Raw genomic sequence first — 18556 nt, forward strand, 5'->3', positions numbered from 1 at the left:
GAGAAATGCAAGACTTTCTTTCATTGTGAATTTGAGTCGATTGATTGGATCATAGCTGAATAATCATAACAAACTGGGGACCCTCAGATTTTATAGAATGATACAGCACAGGAGGAGGAGGCCATTCGGCCCATCGTGATTGTGCCGGCTCTTTGAAAGAGCTCTCCAATTAGTTCCACCACCCCCCCTGCTCTTTCCCTATTGCCCTGCAAAATGTTTCCTTTTTAACGTAGAAATCTAATTCCCTTTTGAATCTTGAATATCCACTGATACATTTGTGGATTTTTCACAAGATGGTGAAATCCGATTTCCTCGCAAGCTTGAGGGCGGGAAAAAGTTTCCCATTGTTTTCTTATCAAAAATCAGGTCTGGAGCTGCATACCTAATAGCATCTGTGACATAACTGTGCATGTCTCATACTATATGTCATGAATCTTATCATGACACACGAAGTAACACTGGGCGGCCAGCTGGTGGCGCAGTCCAAGGAGTATAAATACTCGGGTGTGGGCCCAGCTTGCTCAGGATGTTTCTGTAACCAGGAACTAGTGATGTAACTAGAATCTCATGGTTTTGAAACAGTTGATTAAAGCCTTGTTTTACACTCAAACCAAGGGCTCAGTAGTCTTTTTACATCACTATACCTGCTGTGTTTGACGTCACGGATTAAATGTGTGTGTATCATTGCCCATGGAAAAGAGACAAAGTCTGGGCAATTGGTAATGCTGGACTACGTCATCGTCCGAATGAGGGACCGCAAGGACGTCCGCATCACCCACGTCATGACAGGAGCTGATGACTGCTGGACAGACCACCACCTAATCCGCTCTGTCATCTCCATCAATGTAGTCCCAAAACAGCGGTAGCAACAGAAACAATGCCGCAGGAAAATTAACGCTGGAGCACTCAAAGACCCCGCTAAGAAAGCCCTATTCAGCCTGCGCCTCACAAACAACCTGACGACTCCCAGTGATGCAGCGACACAGAGTGCCCACAGCGTCTGGTCTGCACTCAAGGCCTCCATAATCAGCACCTGTGAAGAGACGCTCGGTCACTCAACCAGGAAACACCAAGACTGGTTCGACAAGAACAACCAGGAGATCCAGGAGCTAATAAGCCGCAAGCGCAAGGCATTCCTGATCTGGAAACAGCAACAGAACTCGAGAGCAAGAAAGCAGCTCTACAGAAGCCTGAAGGCTGAGGTCCAACAAAAAACTCGCGACCTAAAGAACAGATGGTGGGTGGAGAAAGCGCAGGAGATCCAGCAGCTAGCCGACAACCACGACGTGCGTGGATTCTTTAGCGCAGTCAAGACCATCTACTGCCCAAAGCCCTTCCCCACTGCGGGCCAAGAATGGAGAGGTACTCATCAAGGACAGGGAAGCAGTCAGTGCCCGCTGGAAGGAACACTTCGAAGATCTCCTTAACCACGACTCCACCTTTGACACGAATGTCCTCAACTCCATCCCGCAGCATGCTACCCGCCACCATCTCGGCACAACCCCAGCCCAGCATGAGGTTGAAAAGACCATCCGACAACTGAGGAACAACAAGGCCTCGGGAGCAGATGGAATCCCCGCCGAGGCACTACAGCATAGCGGAAAAGCATGCCAGGGGATCTGAGACGCCGTAATTGTGACCATCTTCAAGAAAGGTGACAAGTCCGATTGCGGTAATTACAGAGGAGTTTCCCTGCTATCTGCCACAGGGAAAGTCATCGCAAGAATCCTCCTCAATCGCCTTCTCCCAGTGGCCGAAGAGCTCCTCCCAGAGTCGCAATGCGGATTCCGCCCACTAAGGGGCACAATGGACATGATCTTCACCGCACGTCAATTACAAGAGAAATGCAGGTAACCGCACCAACCACTGTACATGGCCGCCTTTGATCAAACAAAGGCCTTCGACACTGTCAACCGTGAGAGATTGTGGAGTGTCCTCCTCAAATTCGGCTGCCCTCAAAAGTTTGTCACTAGCCTCCGCCTGCTTCATGACAACATGCAAACCGTGATCCAGACCAATGGCTCCACCACAGACCCAATTCATGTACGAACCGGGGTCAAGCAAGGCTGTGTCATCGCACCAACGCTCTTCTCAATCTTCCTTGCTGCAATGCTCCATCTCACCCTCAGTAAGCTCCCCACTGGAGTGGAGCTAATCTACAGAACAAACGGGAAACTGTTCAACCTCCGTCACCTCCAGTCCAGATCCAAGGTCGTCCCATCCTCTGTCGTCGAATTACAGTATGCAGACGATGCTTGCGTCTGCGCTCACTCGGAGGTCGAACTCCAAACCATCGTAAACACCTTCACCGAAGCATACGAGAGCATGGGCCTTACACTAAACATCCGTAAGACAAAGGTCCTCTACCAACCTGCCCCCGCCACACAGTACTGCCCCCCGATTATCAAAATCCACGACAAGGCCCTGGACAACGTGGACCACTTTCCATACCTCGGGAGCCTACTGTCAACATGGGCAGATGTCGACGCCTAAATCCAACACCGCCTTCAGTGTGCCAGTGCAGCCTTCAGTCGCCTGAGGAAGAGAGTGTTTGAAGACCAGGACCTCAAACACGGCACTAAGCTCATGGTCTACAGGATAGCAGTGATACCTGCCCTGCTGTATGCCTCGGAGACATGGACCATGTACAGCAGGCACCTCAAAGCACTGGAGAGGTACCACCAACGTTGCCTCTGCAAATCCATTGGCAGGATAGGCGCATCAACGTCCGTGTTCTTGCTCAGGCCTACATCCCCAGCATCGAAGCTCTGACCACGCTCAATCAGCTCCGATGGACGGGTCACATTGTCCGCATGCCCGATACGAGACTCCCAAAACAAGTGCTCTACTCGGAGCTCTGACACGGCAAGAGAGCCCCAGGTGGGCAGAGGAAATGCTTCAAGGACACCCTCAAAGCCTCCTTGGAAAAAGTGTAACATCCCCACCGACACCTGGGAATCTCTGGCCCAAGATCACACAAAGTGGAGGAGAAGCATCCGGGAAGGAGCTGAACGCCTCGAGTCTCTTCACCAGGAGCAAGCGCAAGGAGCGCACGTCAACCCAAGCACCCCACCCACCCGCCCCTTCAACCACTGACTGCCCCACCTGTGACAGAGACTGTAGGTCCCGCATTGGACTCATCAGTCACCTGAGAACTCATTTTTAATGTGGAAGCAAGTCATCCTCGGATCCGAGGGGCTGCCTAAGAAGAAGATTTTTTTTTTTTAAATGGACCTGTATCGTCTTTAGGTACAGGTGTGAGAACTATCTACCTAGAACTTATTAAAAATCTGTTGATAAATCTGCTCACCTGGGATGAAAATTGGGCTGGTTCCATATCGGGTGGGCAGTTTGCTTGGCTGCATTACCCTCAGATGCGCTAAAGGTGAAAATGTGCCCACTGATATTTTTTAATTGGTTGTAAAACTGACTTTAATGGTCCATAGCGCTGATGTCAATTAACGATGTGAAACTTGTACATGCCTAATATCCCAGGGGTCTGTGACTATATATCTGTTTGAGGGAGTAATTGAATTTGCATAATGGTCCCATCTTATCCATTAGGCAAATCAGCAAGGGGAGGGAAAACATTAATTAAAAATACACGGCCAAGTCTGTACTCATCCTGACAAGCATTGGAAATAAAAATTGTGCATGCGACAGATCTACAATACCAGTTTTATGGCAGGTGATGAGTTGAAAATCTACCCTTTGGTAGGAAGAATAGAAAAACAGAATATTTTTTAAATGGTGAGAAACTTTCAAATGTTGGTGTTCAGAGAGATTTGGGTGTCCTCGTGCAAGAAACACAGAAAGCTAGCATGCAGGTACAGCAAGCAATAAGGAAGGCAAATGGCATGTTGGCCTTTATTGCAAGGGGGTTGGAGTATAAGAGTGAGGAAGTCTTGCTACAATTGTACAGGGCCTTGGTGAGACCACACCTGGAGTACTGTGCACAGTTCTGGTCTCCTTATCTAAGGAAGGATATACTTGCCTTGGAGGCGGTGCAACGAAGGTTCACTTGATTGATTCCTGGGGTGAGAGGGTTGTCCTATGAGGAGAGATTGTGTAGAATGGGCCGATACTCTCTGGAGTTTAGAAGAATGAGAGGTGATCTCATTGAAACATACAAGATTCTGAGGGGGATTGACAGGGTAGATGCTGAGAGGATGTTTCCCCTGGCTGGAGCGTCTAGAACTAGGGGGCACAGTCTCAGGATAAGGGGTCGGCAATTTAAGACCGAGATGAGGAGGAATTTCTTCACTCAGAGGGTGGTGAATCTTTGGAATTCTCTGCTCCAGAGGGCTGTGAATGCTGAGTCTTTGAGTATATTCAAGGCTGAGATCGATAGATTTTTGGACTCTAGGGGAATCAAGGGATATGGGGATAGGGCAGGAAAGTGGAGTTGAGGTTGAAGATCAGCCACGATCTTATTGAATGGCGGAGCAGGCTCGAGGGGCCGTGTGGCAGACTCCTGCTCCTAATTCTTATGTTCTTACCCCAGTGTATTTATATATACTGTAATATATATCGGAGCAGGGGAGTTCTCCCCGGTGTCCTGGCCAATATTTATCCCTCAACCAACACACAAAAAAAACAGATGATCTGGTCATTATCACACTGCTGTTTGTGGGAGCTTGCTATGCACAAATTGGCTGCCGTGTTTCCTACTTTACACCAGTGACTACACTTCAAAAGTACTTCATTGGCTGTAAAGCGCTTTGGGACGTCCTGAGGTTGTGAAAGGTGCTGTAGAAATGCAAGATATTATTATATTGCAACGATAATTTTTAAACCGGTTTCGGTTTTCTTATGGAAGTACCGTGATTTTAAAGAGAATCTCTCTGGTCCCCAGACCGCACTTGTGATAAAACTGAACATTTCCAATATTTTGTTAGACTGGCTGGTAGTGCAGCTGACAGCCATTTATACTGTAACCTCTGATCATAAATGAATCTTCCGATGCCTTTGGATGTTTCAGTTTGCTGAACTAATGAATTAAATGAACGACCACAGTGGACAGACCAAGGTGACACGGGCTGGGATTTGCTGGAGTGGGGCATCTCGCGGTGTGCTCCGTTAGTTCGACTTTATCGCTCGCCCTTCAACTCTCAATGTTTTTGCGCCGTAACCTGCTGACAGTGTGAGGACAATGGGGCATCTGGGACCCCGGTGAATGACGGGACCAACAGTCTGTCTCCTTAACCCATTGGGATTAAAGGATTGAGAAAGAAACAGAGGAACGACGGAGAAGCTAATGGGGTGAATTAGAGTCAAATCGGGTACAGAAAGAGAAATAAAGAGGGGAAAAAAAGATTGGATTAAGAGAGAGAGAGAAAGAAAAGAGACAAAGAAAAAATGCAAGAACAAAAAATACAAAATGTAAAATCTGGCATTTTAAAAATCTCCAACAACAATTTATTACCTGAAGGAATGAGACTCAATAATTTACATTGTTCACTTTCTGGGCCAGAGAGATTGATTGGCATTCCATTAACAATCATCATGTTGCTAAGGGAATCAGGGATATGGGGATAGTGCAGGAAAGTGGAGATGAGGTAGAAGATCAGCCATGATCTTCTTGAATGGCGGAACAGGCTCGAGGGGCCGAATGGCCGACTCCTGCTCTAATTTCTTATGTTCTTAAAAGGGCACTTGTGCCATTAGTTACTAGACATGACTGTCTGCGACGAGTTTAATGGGTAATTGATGTGCGAATCCAGCAAGTTGTTAAAAATAACGGGGAGGCTGCGGGCGAGATGCCATTTGTGCGTGAATCCGCCAGCGAGTTCTGGAGATTCGCGACTCTCGCCGTACCTCCCCATCCCCCTGAACTCGCTGGCCGATTTGCCCATTAATAACAGCGTGCGTCGTTAACACGCCATTACTGTTCCAGCAAGATTCGGCTCATCGTGTATTTTACAGAGCACATCCAAACATTCACTAATAGCATGATTTGTCATCGGAAACCAGCAAAAAGGTCTGGGCAAAACTGATCTAAAAGACCACCAACTTCGAGTGGGAAAACTGTCGGATATCGAGGGCTTGCATTTCTCATATGAAAATTTAAACAATATTGCAGTGTTTGCTTTTGGGGTTGTAGATGAAGGTAAATTGTCGTGTGAAAATAGAGCAAAAGTATAGTTAAAAAGGCTAGATAATTGGAATGCACAGAGGAAAAATAGAATAAAACCACAGTCTGCCATTTCAAAAACATTTGGAAGATTTACCATTAGTTTTCAAACTCTCCCGGCCCACGAGAGCTGGCCCACCTTGAAAAACCAACATATTGCCAAGAACCGTCCTAACTTCTGAAAGAGAGTGTTATTTACTCAAAGGAAAACCCAGTACTATCATTGCTTAAAAAATCTTTTTTTATTGGTATGTAGCAATAGAAATCATGGCCGCGGTATTTACTGGGGTGGGGTTTCTGAGCGGGGGCAGGCGCGGTGGTCGGGCGAATGCTGGGGTTTTAACTCCATGGCGTGCGTGCCTTTTAAACTGGTTCCCCGCACGGAGGCCCGCCTGGTTGACGGGCTTGGCTACCTGTTGGGCAGGGAAGTTCTCCGGGGAAAAAGTCGCAACCCAGGATCGGGTAAGATTCGTGGTTGTTGGAGGTCAAAGATTAGTGGGGGGGGGCGGCGGTTGAGATGGGTGGGTCCAGGGGGCGCACGATTATGGAGGTGGGGGAGATTGGGGGAGTTGCTGGTCACGGGGGGGGGGGAACAGATGGGGGTTGGGGGGAGAGTCGAAGATGATGGAGGGGGGATCAGTGATGGGGGGGAGTCGGGGGTGAGATCGTGGGGTCGGAGACTGGGGGAGATTGAGATGGGGGGAGTCGGCGATCGTGGGCGGTGACGGAGGGGGGGCGGCGAAGTTGGGGAGTATTTACAGGGTAGATTGTTGGCCTGGAGGAGACACCCCTGCTCCTCCTGGCCCACAAGCAGTGCTGTAAAGGCACTTTACCTGATGGATCTGGCCCTTCTTGCCTCCTTTTACCTGCAGGGTTTCCCAACCGACATGGGTTTAAAATAGAAACCTTGTTGTTGGGGTGACCTTTCACTTGTTAAAATGGAGGCACGCAGCTTCCATCACAGGTTTCAATGACCGACCCGCCTCCCGAGAGCGGATTGACCGACCGGCCACCCGAGAGCGGATTGACCGACCGGCCACCCGAGAGCGGATTGACCGACCGGCCACCCGAGAGCGGATTGACCGACCGGCCACCCGAGAGCGGATTGACCGACCGGCCACCCGAGAGCGGATTGACCGACCGGCCACCCGAGAGCGGATTGACCGACCGGCCACCCGAGAGCGGATTGACCGACCGGCCACCCGAGAGCGGATTGACCGACCGGCCACCCGAGAGCGGATTGGCCGCCCGCTCCTCATCCCGTGGGCGGGCTCGAGGCAGGTTGGGTTCAGGCTTCAGATTTTTAACATTTTAACCTCCCACCCAACACAAACCCACCTGTTTTTGGGGGTTAAAATTATCCCCCAATGTGTCCATAAGTAAGAAGAAAAGAAATAAATTAGAAACCTGACATCACTCATAGGGAAGTCTAATGACCTTGGCGACCTCCTGGAATAATCATGTCCCAATAACAGCTTGTATTTATATAGCGCCTTTAACGTAGTAAAACGTCCCACAAGGCGCTGCACAAGAGCGATTATCAAACAAAATCTGACACCGAGCCACATAAGGAGATATTAGGACAGGTGATCAAAAGCTTGGTCAAAGAGGTCGGTTTTAAGGAGCGTCTTAAAGGAGGAGAGAGAGGCGGAGAGATTTAGGGAGGGAATTCCAGAGCTTAGGGCCCCGGCAACAGAAGGCACGGCCGCCAATGGTGGAGCGATGAAAATCGGGGTAGGGCAAGAGGCCAGAATTGGAGGAGCGCAGAGATCTCGGGGGGCTGTGGGGCTGGAGGAGATTACAGAGATAGGGAGGGGGCGAGGTCATGGAGGGATTTGAAACAAGGATGAGAATTTTGAAATCGAGGCGCTGCTTAACCGGGAGCCAATGTAGGTCAGCGGGCACAGGGGCGATGGGCGAAAGGGACTTGGTGCAATTAGTTTGAAAATGTACGATTTGTGTAACTGGTGCAGTGTGGTATCACAGCAACTTGGGTACAGATTCATACTTGTGATTCTACTGACTCGCCTCTGTCAGTAGACAGATGGCGCTGGGTTTTCAAGCCTGGATAGCGATGGAAAATCAGCAGATGGGGCCTCCCACGCCACGCCTGTCCTGACCCCTGTTTCCCTGCCCATAACATCCGCCAACCACCCTATCCTCGCCTGCTGTGTGTTAATTTTACCAGGGAGGTGGATTCCAAGAATTCACCAAATTTCCCTCATGCTGCCGGGGTCTCCACTGACCTCAAGAACCAGTAGGTGGCAGAAATCCCCAGAGTTGTAGTGGTAAATCGCCAAGGATGCTAGATGGAGGAAAGGTCCCAAGTAGCGGACTTCACTCCTCCATAGGTGTCGGCTATGGTTCACCTCTCGCCTCCGAGTCAGAAGGTTCGTGGGTTCAAGACCCACTCCAGAGATTTGCGCACAGAAATCTAGACTGAACACTCCCAGTGTGGTATTGAGGGAGTGCTGCACTGTCGGAGGTGCCGTCTTTCGGATGAGACGTTAAACCGAGGCCCCGCCTGCTCTCTCAGGTGGACGTAAAAGATCCCACGGCACTATTTTGAAAAAGAGCAGGGGAGTTCTCCCCAGTGTCCTGGGGCCAATATTTATCCCTCAACCAAGATGACTAAAAACAGATGATTTGGTCATTATCTCGTTGCTGTTTGTGGGATCTTGCTGTGCACACATTGGCTGCCGCGTTAACAGCGACCACTTCAAAAGTGATTAATTGGCTGTAAAACGCTTTGGGATGTCCTGAGGCCGTGAAAGTTGCTATATAAATGCAAGTCTTTCTTTCTTTTCACATAGGCACCAAAGACTAACTTTTCTAGGCAAAAAACAATCTCCAGTCCTCATCTTTGGAGCTTTTTCTTCCTTCTTTAAATTGGGTCGGACTCATCAGGGGCTACAGCACTGGCCTTGTTGCTGCACTCCCAGAATCTCCCATACTTGCAACAGTAAGGTCCCCTCGAGATGGCGGGGACTCCGCCAGGAGCCTGCCCTGCTTACCAAATATTCCCTACCCACCGACTCCATCCCCTCCCTGGCCATTGTCTAAGGCTGAACCCAACTGTTTGTGACCTTGACATCCTGAACTGAGCTTCCAAACCCACATCCCCTCCATCACCAAGACCGCCTACTTCCACCTCCGTAACATCATCCGTCTCCGCCCTTGCCTCAGCTCATCTGCTGCTGAAACCCTCATCCATGCCTTTGTTACCTCTAGACTTGACTATTCCAACGCACTCCTGGCTGGCCTCCCACATTCCACCCTACGTAAACTTGAGCTCATCCAAAACTCTGCTGCCCGTGTCCTAACTCGCACCGAGTCCCGTTCACCCATCACCCCCTGTACTCGCTGACCTACATCGACTCCCGGTCCGGCAACGCCTTGATTTAAAAATTCTCATCCTTGTTTTCAAATCCCACCATGGCCTCGCCCCTCCCTATCTCTGTAATCTCCTCCAGCCCCACAACCCCCGAGATCTCTACACTCCTTTAATTCTGGCCGATTGAGCATTCCTGATTATAATCGCTCCACCATTGGCGGCCGTGCCTTCAGTTGCCTGGGCCCTAAGCTCTGGAATTCCCTCCCTAAACCTCTCCGCCTCTCTCTCTCTCCTCCTTTAACACGCTCCTTAAAACCTACCTCTTTGACCAAGCGTTAGGGAGCAAGAATCCTGTGCCACGATGTCTCCAAGTGGCTGGCGATAATGTTTCATCTGATAATACCAAGGGATGTATTGAAGATTTATTTTTAATTCCCGTTGAGAATTGCTCTTTTTTTTCCCCAAGTAACCTGAAAAATATTTTAATAATTCTGATGAAGTTAGCATTTGTGGGTTATGAGATGATGCTGGAGGTGCTTCCCCTGGTTGAAGAGTCTAGCACTAGGGGGTCACAGTCTCAGGATAAGGGGTCGGCCATTTAGGACTGAGATGAGGAGGAATTTCTTCACTCAGAGGGTGGTGAATCTTTGGAATTCTCTACCCCAGAGGGCTGTGGAGGCTCAGTCGTTGAATATATTCAAGACAGAGAGCGATAGATTTTTGGACTCTAGGAGAATCGAGGGATATGGAGATCGGGCAGGAAAGTGGAGTTGAGGTCGAAGATCAGCCATGATCTTATTGAATGGTGGAGCAGGCTCGAGGGGCCGAATGGCCGACTCCTGCTCCTAATTCTTATGTTCTTACATAATAAATTCAGTTTTACTGCTCCTGATTCTGTCCCATATTTATATGGTCTCTTTAAACAAACTTACCAAACTCATTGTGTTGTTGCTTCTTTTCTATAATACATAGAATCCTACAGCACAGAAGGAGGCAATTCGGCCCATCGTGCCTGTGCCGGCTCTTTGAACGAGCTCTCTAATTAGTTCCACTCCCCCCTGCTCTTCCCCACAGCCCTGCAAATGTTTCCTTTTCAAGTATTTATCCAATTCCCTTTTGGAAGTTATTATTGAATCTGCTTCCACCGCCCTTTCAGGCAGCGCATTCCAGATCACAACACCTCGCTGCGTAAAAACAATTCTCCTCATCTCCCCTCTGGTTCTTTTGCCAATTATCTTCACTCTGTGTCCTCTGGTTACCGACCCTCCTGCCACTGGAAAGTTTCTCCTTATTAACACCCCATCATAATTTTGAGCGCCTCTTAAATCTCTCCTTAACCTTCTCTGCTCTAAGGAGGACAACCCCAGCTTCTCCAGTCTTTCCACATCACTGAAGTCCCTCATCTCTGGAACCATTCTAGTAAATCTCCTCTGCACCCTCTCCAAGGCCTTGACATCCTTCCTAAAGTGTGGTGCCCAGAATTGGACACAATATTCTTTTACCTCCTCCCTTCCCACTGTCCAGGGCCCCAAACACCCCTTCCAGGTGAAACAGCGATTTACTTGTACTTCTTGCAATCTAGTATATTGTATTCGCTGCTCACGATGCGGTCTCCTCTACATTGTGGAGACCAAACGCAGATTGGGTGACCGCTTTGCGGAACACCTCCATTCAGTCCGCAAGCGTGACCCCGAGCTTCCGGTCACCTGTCACTTTAATTCTCCACTCCCACTCTGACCTCTCTATCCTCGGCCTCTTGTTCCAACGAAGCTCAACGTAAGCTCAAGAAACAGCATCTCCTCTTTCGACTAGGCACTTTACAGCCTTCCGGGCTCCACATCGAGTTCGACAATTTCAGACCATAACCTCGGCCCCAATCTTTTCAGACGGCAGCTGTTGATTCTGCCATTCACATTTACACTTCCTCTAGACCCATCTTTTGTTTCTTTACTTGTCCCATTACCATCTCCTTTCGCCTTGCCCCATTATAATTGTCATTTAATCTCTCCTGCCTTCCACCCTATCACAGACCTTCCCTTCAGTTCTTTCCTCCCCTCCCCCTTTCCCTGCCCCTACACTTGTTTAAAATCTGTTATACCTCTGACTTTTTCCAGTTCTGACGATAGATCATCGACCTTGCACGGTGGCATAGTGGTTAGCACTGTTGCCTCACAGCGCCAGGGACCCGGGTTCGAATCTGGCCTCGGATGACTGTCTGTGTGGAGTTTGCACATTCTCCCCGTGTTTGCGTGGGTTTCCTCCGGGTGCTCCGGTTTCCTCCCACAGTCCAAAGATGTGCGGGTTAGGTTGATTGGCTATGATAAATTGACCCTTAGTGTTAGGGGGATTAAATACATGGGGTTACGGGGATAGAGTGGGATATGTGTTGGTGTAGGGGTTACGGGGATCGGGTGGGATATGTGTCGGTGCAGGCTCGATGGGCCGAAATGGCCTCTATCTGCACTGTGGGGTTTCTGTGACCTGAAATGTTAACTCTGTTTCTCTCCCCACAGATGCTGCCTGACCTGCTGAGTGTTTCCAGCATTTTCTGTTTTTATATTGGACACAATACTTTTGTTTTATTTGTTTATGGGATGTGGGTGTCGCTGGCAAGGCCAGCATTTATTGCCCATCCCTAGTCGCCCTTGAGAAGGTGGTGGTGAGCCGCCTTCTTGAACCGCTGCAGTCCGTGTGGTGAAGGTACTTCCTGTTAGAGAGGGAGTTCCAGGATTTTGACCCAGCGACGATGAAGGAACAAAGATATACTTCCAAGTCAGGATGGTGTGCGACTTGGAGGGGAACTTGGAGGTGGTGGTGTTCCCATGCACCTGCTGCCCTTGTCCTTCTAGGTGGAAGAGGTCGCGGGTTTGGGAGGTGCTGCTGAAGAAGCCTTGGCGAGTTGCTGCAGTGCATCTTGTAGATGGTACACACTGCAGCCACGGTGCGCCGGTGGTGGAGGGAGTGAATGTTTAAGGTGGTGGATGGGGTGCCAATCAAGCGGGCTGCTTTGTCCTGGATGGTGTCGAGCTTCTTGAGTGTTGTTGGAGCTGCACTCATCCAGGCAAGTGGAGAGTATTCCATCACACTCCTGACTTGTGCCTTGTAGATGGTGGAAAGGCTTTGGGGAGTCAGGAGGTGAGACACTCGCTGCAGAATACCCAGCCTCTGACCTGCTCTTGTTGCCACAGTATTTATGTGGCTGGTCCAGTTAAGTTTCTGGTCAATGGTGACCCCCAGGATGTTGATGGTGGGGGATTTGGCGATGGTAATGCCATTGAATGTCAAGGAGCGTTGGTTAGACTCTCGCTTGTTGGAGATGGTCATTGCCTGACAACTGTGTGGCTGTGTTTTATAAAGGTTTAGCATAAATTCCTTGCTTTTGTACTCTATGCCTCTTATTTGCAAAGTCAAGGATCCCATATGCTTTCTTTAACAAATGCTTTTGGATAGGTTAGAGCTCATGCCCTAGAAATCAAAGCCTACTTATAGTTTGAGCATGCTAAACATTTAACTTGATCAATTGCCTTCTATAACGTTAAGCTGACCTTTGCTCTTTTTATTTTTCAGAAAATGATGCAATCTTCCATTTTCCACATGTTTGTCTTGAGTATGGTTGCTGTAGATGTCATTGTGGCTGCTAGCAATTACTACAAGGGTGAGAATTCCAGGAGCCAGTATGACATGTTTTATCTGGCAGAGGTGGGTACGATAAACGACTCCGATATTCGTTTATGGGATGTGGGCGTCGCTGGCAAGGCCGGCATTTATTGGCCATCCCTAATTGCCCTTGAGAAGGTGGTGGTGAGCTGCCTTCTTGAACCGCTGCAGTCCGTGTGGCGAAGGTGCCCCCACAGTGCTGTTAGGGAGGGAGTTCCAGGATTTTGACCCAGCGACGATGAAGGATCGGCCAATATACTTCCAAGTTAGGATGACATGTGACTTGGAGGGGAACTTGGAGGTGGTGGTGTTCCCATGCGCCTGCTGCCCTTGTCCTTCTAGGTGGAAGAGGTCGCGGGTTTGGGAGGTGCTGCCAAAGAAGCCTTGGCAAGTTGCTGCAGTGCATCTTGTAGATGGTACACACTGCAGCCACGGTGCGCCGGTGGTGGAGGGAGTGAATGTTTAAGGTGGTGGATGGGGTGCCAATCAAGCGGGGCTGCTTTGTCCTGGATGGTGTCGAGCTTCTTGAGTGTTTCCAGAGAGAAATGGGGAATCCACTGTCGTCCAAGAGTGTTGAATCAAATGCCTTTCTCTATTCCCTTAAGCATCCCGATAAACCTCTAACTGACTGGCTTCAGCCGTCTGTGTCTGACGGAGTGTAGATGGCTGTCAGACTGCCACCCTGGACATGTTTTCTGATATGAAATGCCAAGAGGTAATGAGCAGGCAGCAGAGTCGAACGTCCAGAGGCTGTACACGGATGCTAGTTCACTTATTCCCATCAGTTGAATAACAGTCAGCGTTTGTCACGTAACAGTTCCTGGAAGCAAACTTATTTTAGGTTGAAGTTTATATCACAAAGCATTTACAGCACAGAAACAGGCCATTCGGCCCAACTGGTCCGTGCTGATGTTTATGCTCCACACGCGCCTCCACCCAGCCCCTCTTCATCTCACCCCATCTATATTCAGAAACACTTCATCAAGCTTTGCTTTTCAAGCATGCTTAGCAGCAACTTCAATACACTACCTTTTTTGAATTGCATTTTATTTTCCATACACTGTTAGAAGTAATAAGGAGAGAGTGTCCGATAGTGCATAATAATCATCATCATTTTGCATCTTCCCGCTCTTCCCTTGGGGCACGGTGTGCAGGCCGACTAACAGTCTGACAGGCCGCGACGTGAACACTCCTTCCATGGCCGTAACCATCTTTACACCAGCAGATAGCGGGGGGTCAGTCCTATACGCTGAAGGGGGGGCCCCCCCCGTGCCCACCGGACACGAGCATCCTGCTGGATGTCAACCCAGAGTTCAGAGCCGGGGCTCTGACTCCGCTCGCCGGGACTGTCTGGAGTGGGGTTTGAACCCTGAACCTTCTGACTCCATTCGCTGGGACTGTCTGGAGTGGGGTTCACACCCTGCACCTTCTGACTCCACTCGCTGGGACTGTCTGGAGTGGGGTTCACACCCTGCACCTTCTGACTCCACTCGCTGGGACTGTCTGGAGTGGGGTTCAATCTCTGCACCTTCTGACTCCACTCGCCGGGACACTGGAGTGGGGTTTGAACCCTGCACCTTCTGACCCAATGCGGGAATGCTACCCCTGAGCCAATGGCTCGCTCCGTACATAATGCCAAGAGCGCGCGCTCCCATTCCTTGACCACAACCCGACGGGGACATTAAAATATATACTCGTCATTCCCCTGTGACATTGTACACGGGGCTGGATTTTACCACCCAAAATCACGTGGGTTGAGGTTGGGTCAGAGGTGAAAATGTAAAAAACATCTCGACCCCTAACCCGCTTCCAACGTGCCCACGTTAACGAAGGCGGGACAAGGGGGTGAGCAGCCAACCCGCTCCCTGGAGGCGGCCTGGCAATTTAGATCTTTTAATGGGGCCGGCAGCCTCCAAATTTAACCTGCTTTGCGGGTTTTGCAGTGGATTTCCCAGGCCTCGGGAAACCCGGCAGCTGAAAGGAGGCGAGGACAACTTCGAGGGGCTGGTAGGTGCCTTTACAGCACTGCTTGTGGGCCTGGAGAAGCAGGTGTGCCTTCCCCCCCCGCCCGGGCTCCTCCAAGCTCCTACCACAAACCCCCCCTCCCCCACCATACAAAAAACCCCGGGTGGGGGGGAACCTGTCGAGGACAAAAGACTCCCGCTGTGGAGTCAAGACCAAGTACAGCATTTGGGTCAAGCAAGTGAGAGAGTGCGAGGATATCTCGCCCCGCCCAAGGAGTGGGTGTCAAGGAACGTAGGAGGCCATTCAGCCCCTCGGGCTTGTTCTGCCAGTCAATTAGACCATGGCTGATCTGCACCTCAACTCCAGCTACCCGCCTCGGTTCTGTATCCCTTAACACCCTTGTCTAGCAAAAATCTCTCAATCTCAGTTTTGAACTTTTTAATTGACCCCCAGCCTCAACAGCTTTTTGGGGGAGAGTTCCAGATTTCCACCACCCTTTGTGTGAAGAAGTGCTTCCTGACATCACCCCTGAACGGCCTGGCTCTAATTTTAAGGTTCTGCCCCCTTGTTCTGGACTCCCCCCACCAGAGGAAATAGTTTCTCTCTATCCATCCCATCAAATCCTTTAATCATCTTAAACACCTCGATTTCCCGACTGTCGAGCATCAACTTCCCGTTCCTCACCAGCGGCATTTGAATGATTAAATTTGAATTTGGGTCGCGGTGCAGGCTGGCGCTCTCTCGTCCGTTTTGGGTGCAAGTCGAACTTCTCCTTTAGGACAAGAGGTTGAGAAACTGACGAAAGTGGTTTGTAAAACATTGGAGACGTTTTTTGTTAAGACTCTACTTTTACCTTGTAGCTGACTTCATTTTGCAAACAAAAAGTACACTTTCTGAGTTTTTAAAATGTGCACCACTGTTGGAGAAACACAAGACCTTCTCCGAAACGAGCACCGTCTCTCTGACCTGGGCAGAGACCAGTTGTCAAAATGTCCCCTCGTCTCTCACTAAAACAAGTTTCTGAATTTCACAGAATCACAGAAACCCCACAGTGCAGATAGAGGCCATTTCGGCCCATCGAGCCTGCACCGACACACATCCCACCCGATCCCCGTAACCCCTACACCAACACATATCCCACCCAAAGTTACCTCAAGCAAGAAGAAAGCTGCCATTTTATTCTGATCCCTGAAGTTAAACCAAATCTCTCTCTTTGGATGTCAAACTGAGTTTTAACCAGACTGACTTGGGAACGATGTCTATTCTGTAACTGTTCACATGAGCAGGGCAAATATTTCAGTAACCTTCATCTGGCATCAGGCCACAGACTGTTATTGCTTCGACAGGAAGATCTTGAATGGCTGCGCCTGCTGAGAATAGGAAGCTTGCTCACCGACTAATCATTAAAAAACAGGACGGTTCGCTGGATGTTTCCCGATGAATATTCATCGTGTCTTCTGGTTATTTGAAATGTTGATTTGATGCAAGAAGTTATCGATTCTCACAAAGCAACTTTTTATTTATTCATTTTTAAATTTTATTTTATTCATTCATGGAATGTGGCCAGCATTTATTGTGTCAGCTGTGGCTCAGTGGGCAGCACTCTCGCCTCTGAGTCAGAAGGTCGTGGGATTCAAGTCCCACTCCAGGGACTTGAGCACAAAATCTAGGCTGACACTCCCAGTGCAGTGCTGAGGGAGCGCCGCACTGTCGGAGGGGCAGTACTGAGGGAGCGCCGCACTGTCAGAGGGGCAGTACTGAGGAAGTGCTGCACTGTCGGAGGTGCTGTCTTTAGGATGAGACGTTAAACCAAGGCCCTGTCTGCTCTCGCAGGTGGACGTAAAAGATCCCATGGCACTATTTCGAAGAAGAGCAGGGGATTTATCCCCAGTAACCTGGCCAATATTTATCGATCAATCAACATCACTAAAACAGATTATCTGGTCATTATCACATTACTGTTTGTGGGAGCTTGCTGTGCGCAAATTGGCAGCCACGTTTCCTACATTACAACAGTGACTACACTTCAAAAAGTACTTCATTGGCTGTAAAGTGGTTTGGGACGTCCTGAGGTGATGATAGGCGCTATAGAAATGCAAGTCTTTTCTTTCATTGCCCATCCCTTATTGCCCTTGAGTATGGCATAAAAATAAATCAAAAAAGGTGACTCAACCGTGGCTAACGAGGGAAATTAGGGATAGCATAAGATCCAAGGAGAGGACATATAAATTGGCCAGAAAAAGCAGCAAACCTGAGGATTGGGAGCAGTTTAGGATTCAACAGAGGACAAAGGGATTTATTAAGAAAGGGAAAATAGAATATGAGAGTAAGCTTGCAGGGAACATAAAAACTGACTGTAAAAGCTTTTATAGATATGTGAAGAGAAAAAGATTGGTGAAGTCAAGCGTAGGTCCCTTGCAGTCCGAATCAGGGGAATTTATAATGGGAAACAAAGAAATGGCAGACCAATTAAATACATATTTTGGTTCTGTCTTCACAAAGGAGGACACAAATAACCTCCCAGAGATGCCGGGGAACATAGGGTCTGATGAAAGGGTGGAACTGAAAGAAATCAGTATTTGTAGGGAAATGGTGTTAGGAAAATTGATGGGGCTGAAGGCCAATAAATCCCCAGGGCCTGATAATCTACATCCTAGGGTACTTAAGGAAGTGGCCCTAGAAATAGTAGATGCATTGCTGGTCATCTTCCAGAACTCAATAGACTCTGGAACAGTACCCATGGATTGGCGGGTAGCTAATGTTACCCCACTATTCAATAAAGGTGGTCGAGAAAAGGCGGGGAATTATAGACCGGTAAGCCTGACATCAGCAGTGGGGAAAATGCTAGAGTCCATTATAAAAGATGTAATAGCAGAGCACTTGGAAAGCAGTGACAGGTTCGGACAAAGTCAACATGGATTTAGAAAAGGTAAATCGTGCTTGACTAATCTACTGGAATTTTTTTGAGGATGTAACTGGTAAAATAGATAAGGGAGAACCAGTGGATGTGGTGTATTTGGACTTTCAGAAGGCTTTCGATAAGGTCCCGCATAAGAGATTAGCGTGCAAAATTAAGGCACATGGGATTGGGGGCAAGGTATTGACTTGGATAGAGAACTGGTTGGCGGACAGAAAGCAAAGAGTTGGAATAAACAGGTCGTTTTCCGAGTGGCAGGCAGTGACTAGTGGGGTACCGCAAGAATCGGTCCTAGGACCCCAGCTGTTCACAATATATATTAATGATCTGGACGAGGGAATTGGATGTAATATCTCCAAATTTGCAGACGACACAAAGCTGGGTGGGAGGGTATGCTGTGAGGAGGATGTCGTGAAACTCCAGTACGATTTGGACAGGTTGGGTGATTGGGCAGAAACATGGCAAATGCACTATAATGTGGATAAATGTGAGGTTATCCACTTTGGTGGCAAAAACAGGAAGGCAGATTATTTTTTGAATGGCACTAGAT

The 18556-nt window shown here is 48.9% G+C and overlaps 1 protein-coding gene across 8 annotated transcripts in view; it reads left to right on the forward strand.

Annotated features, from left to right (window-relative positions):
• The window catches only part of nalcn (sodium leak channel, non-selective), a 315031-nt gene that overhangs the window by 75756 nt on the left and 220719 nt on the right, over positions 1-18556 (forward strand). For all 8 annotated transcript variants that reach the window (XR_015079682.1, XM_085998388.1, XM_085998389.1 and 5 more), the window contains one exon: positions 13035-13166. Coding sequence is in view for 7 of the 8 variants with exons in the window: in XM_085998388.1 (XP_085854514.1) it covers positions 13035-13166 (132 nt within the window). In the remaining variant the exon portion in view is untranslated. The remainder of the gene's footprint in view (positions 1-13034; positions 13167-18556) is intronic.

This window comes from Somniosus microcephalus, chromosome 10, assembly GCF_052327205.1.
Source record: "Somniosus microcephalus isolate GS21.2 chromosome 10, FLI_Smic_1.0, whole genome shotgun sequence".
Lineage (NCBI taxonomy): Eukaryota > Metazoa > Chordata > Chondrichthyes > Squaliformes > Somniosidae > Somniosus > Somniosus microcephalus.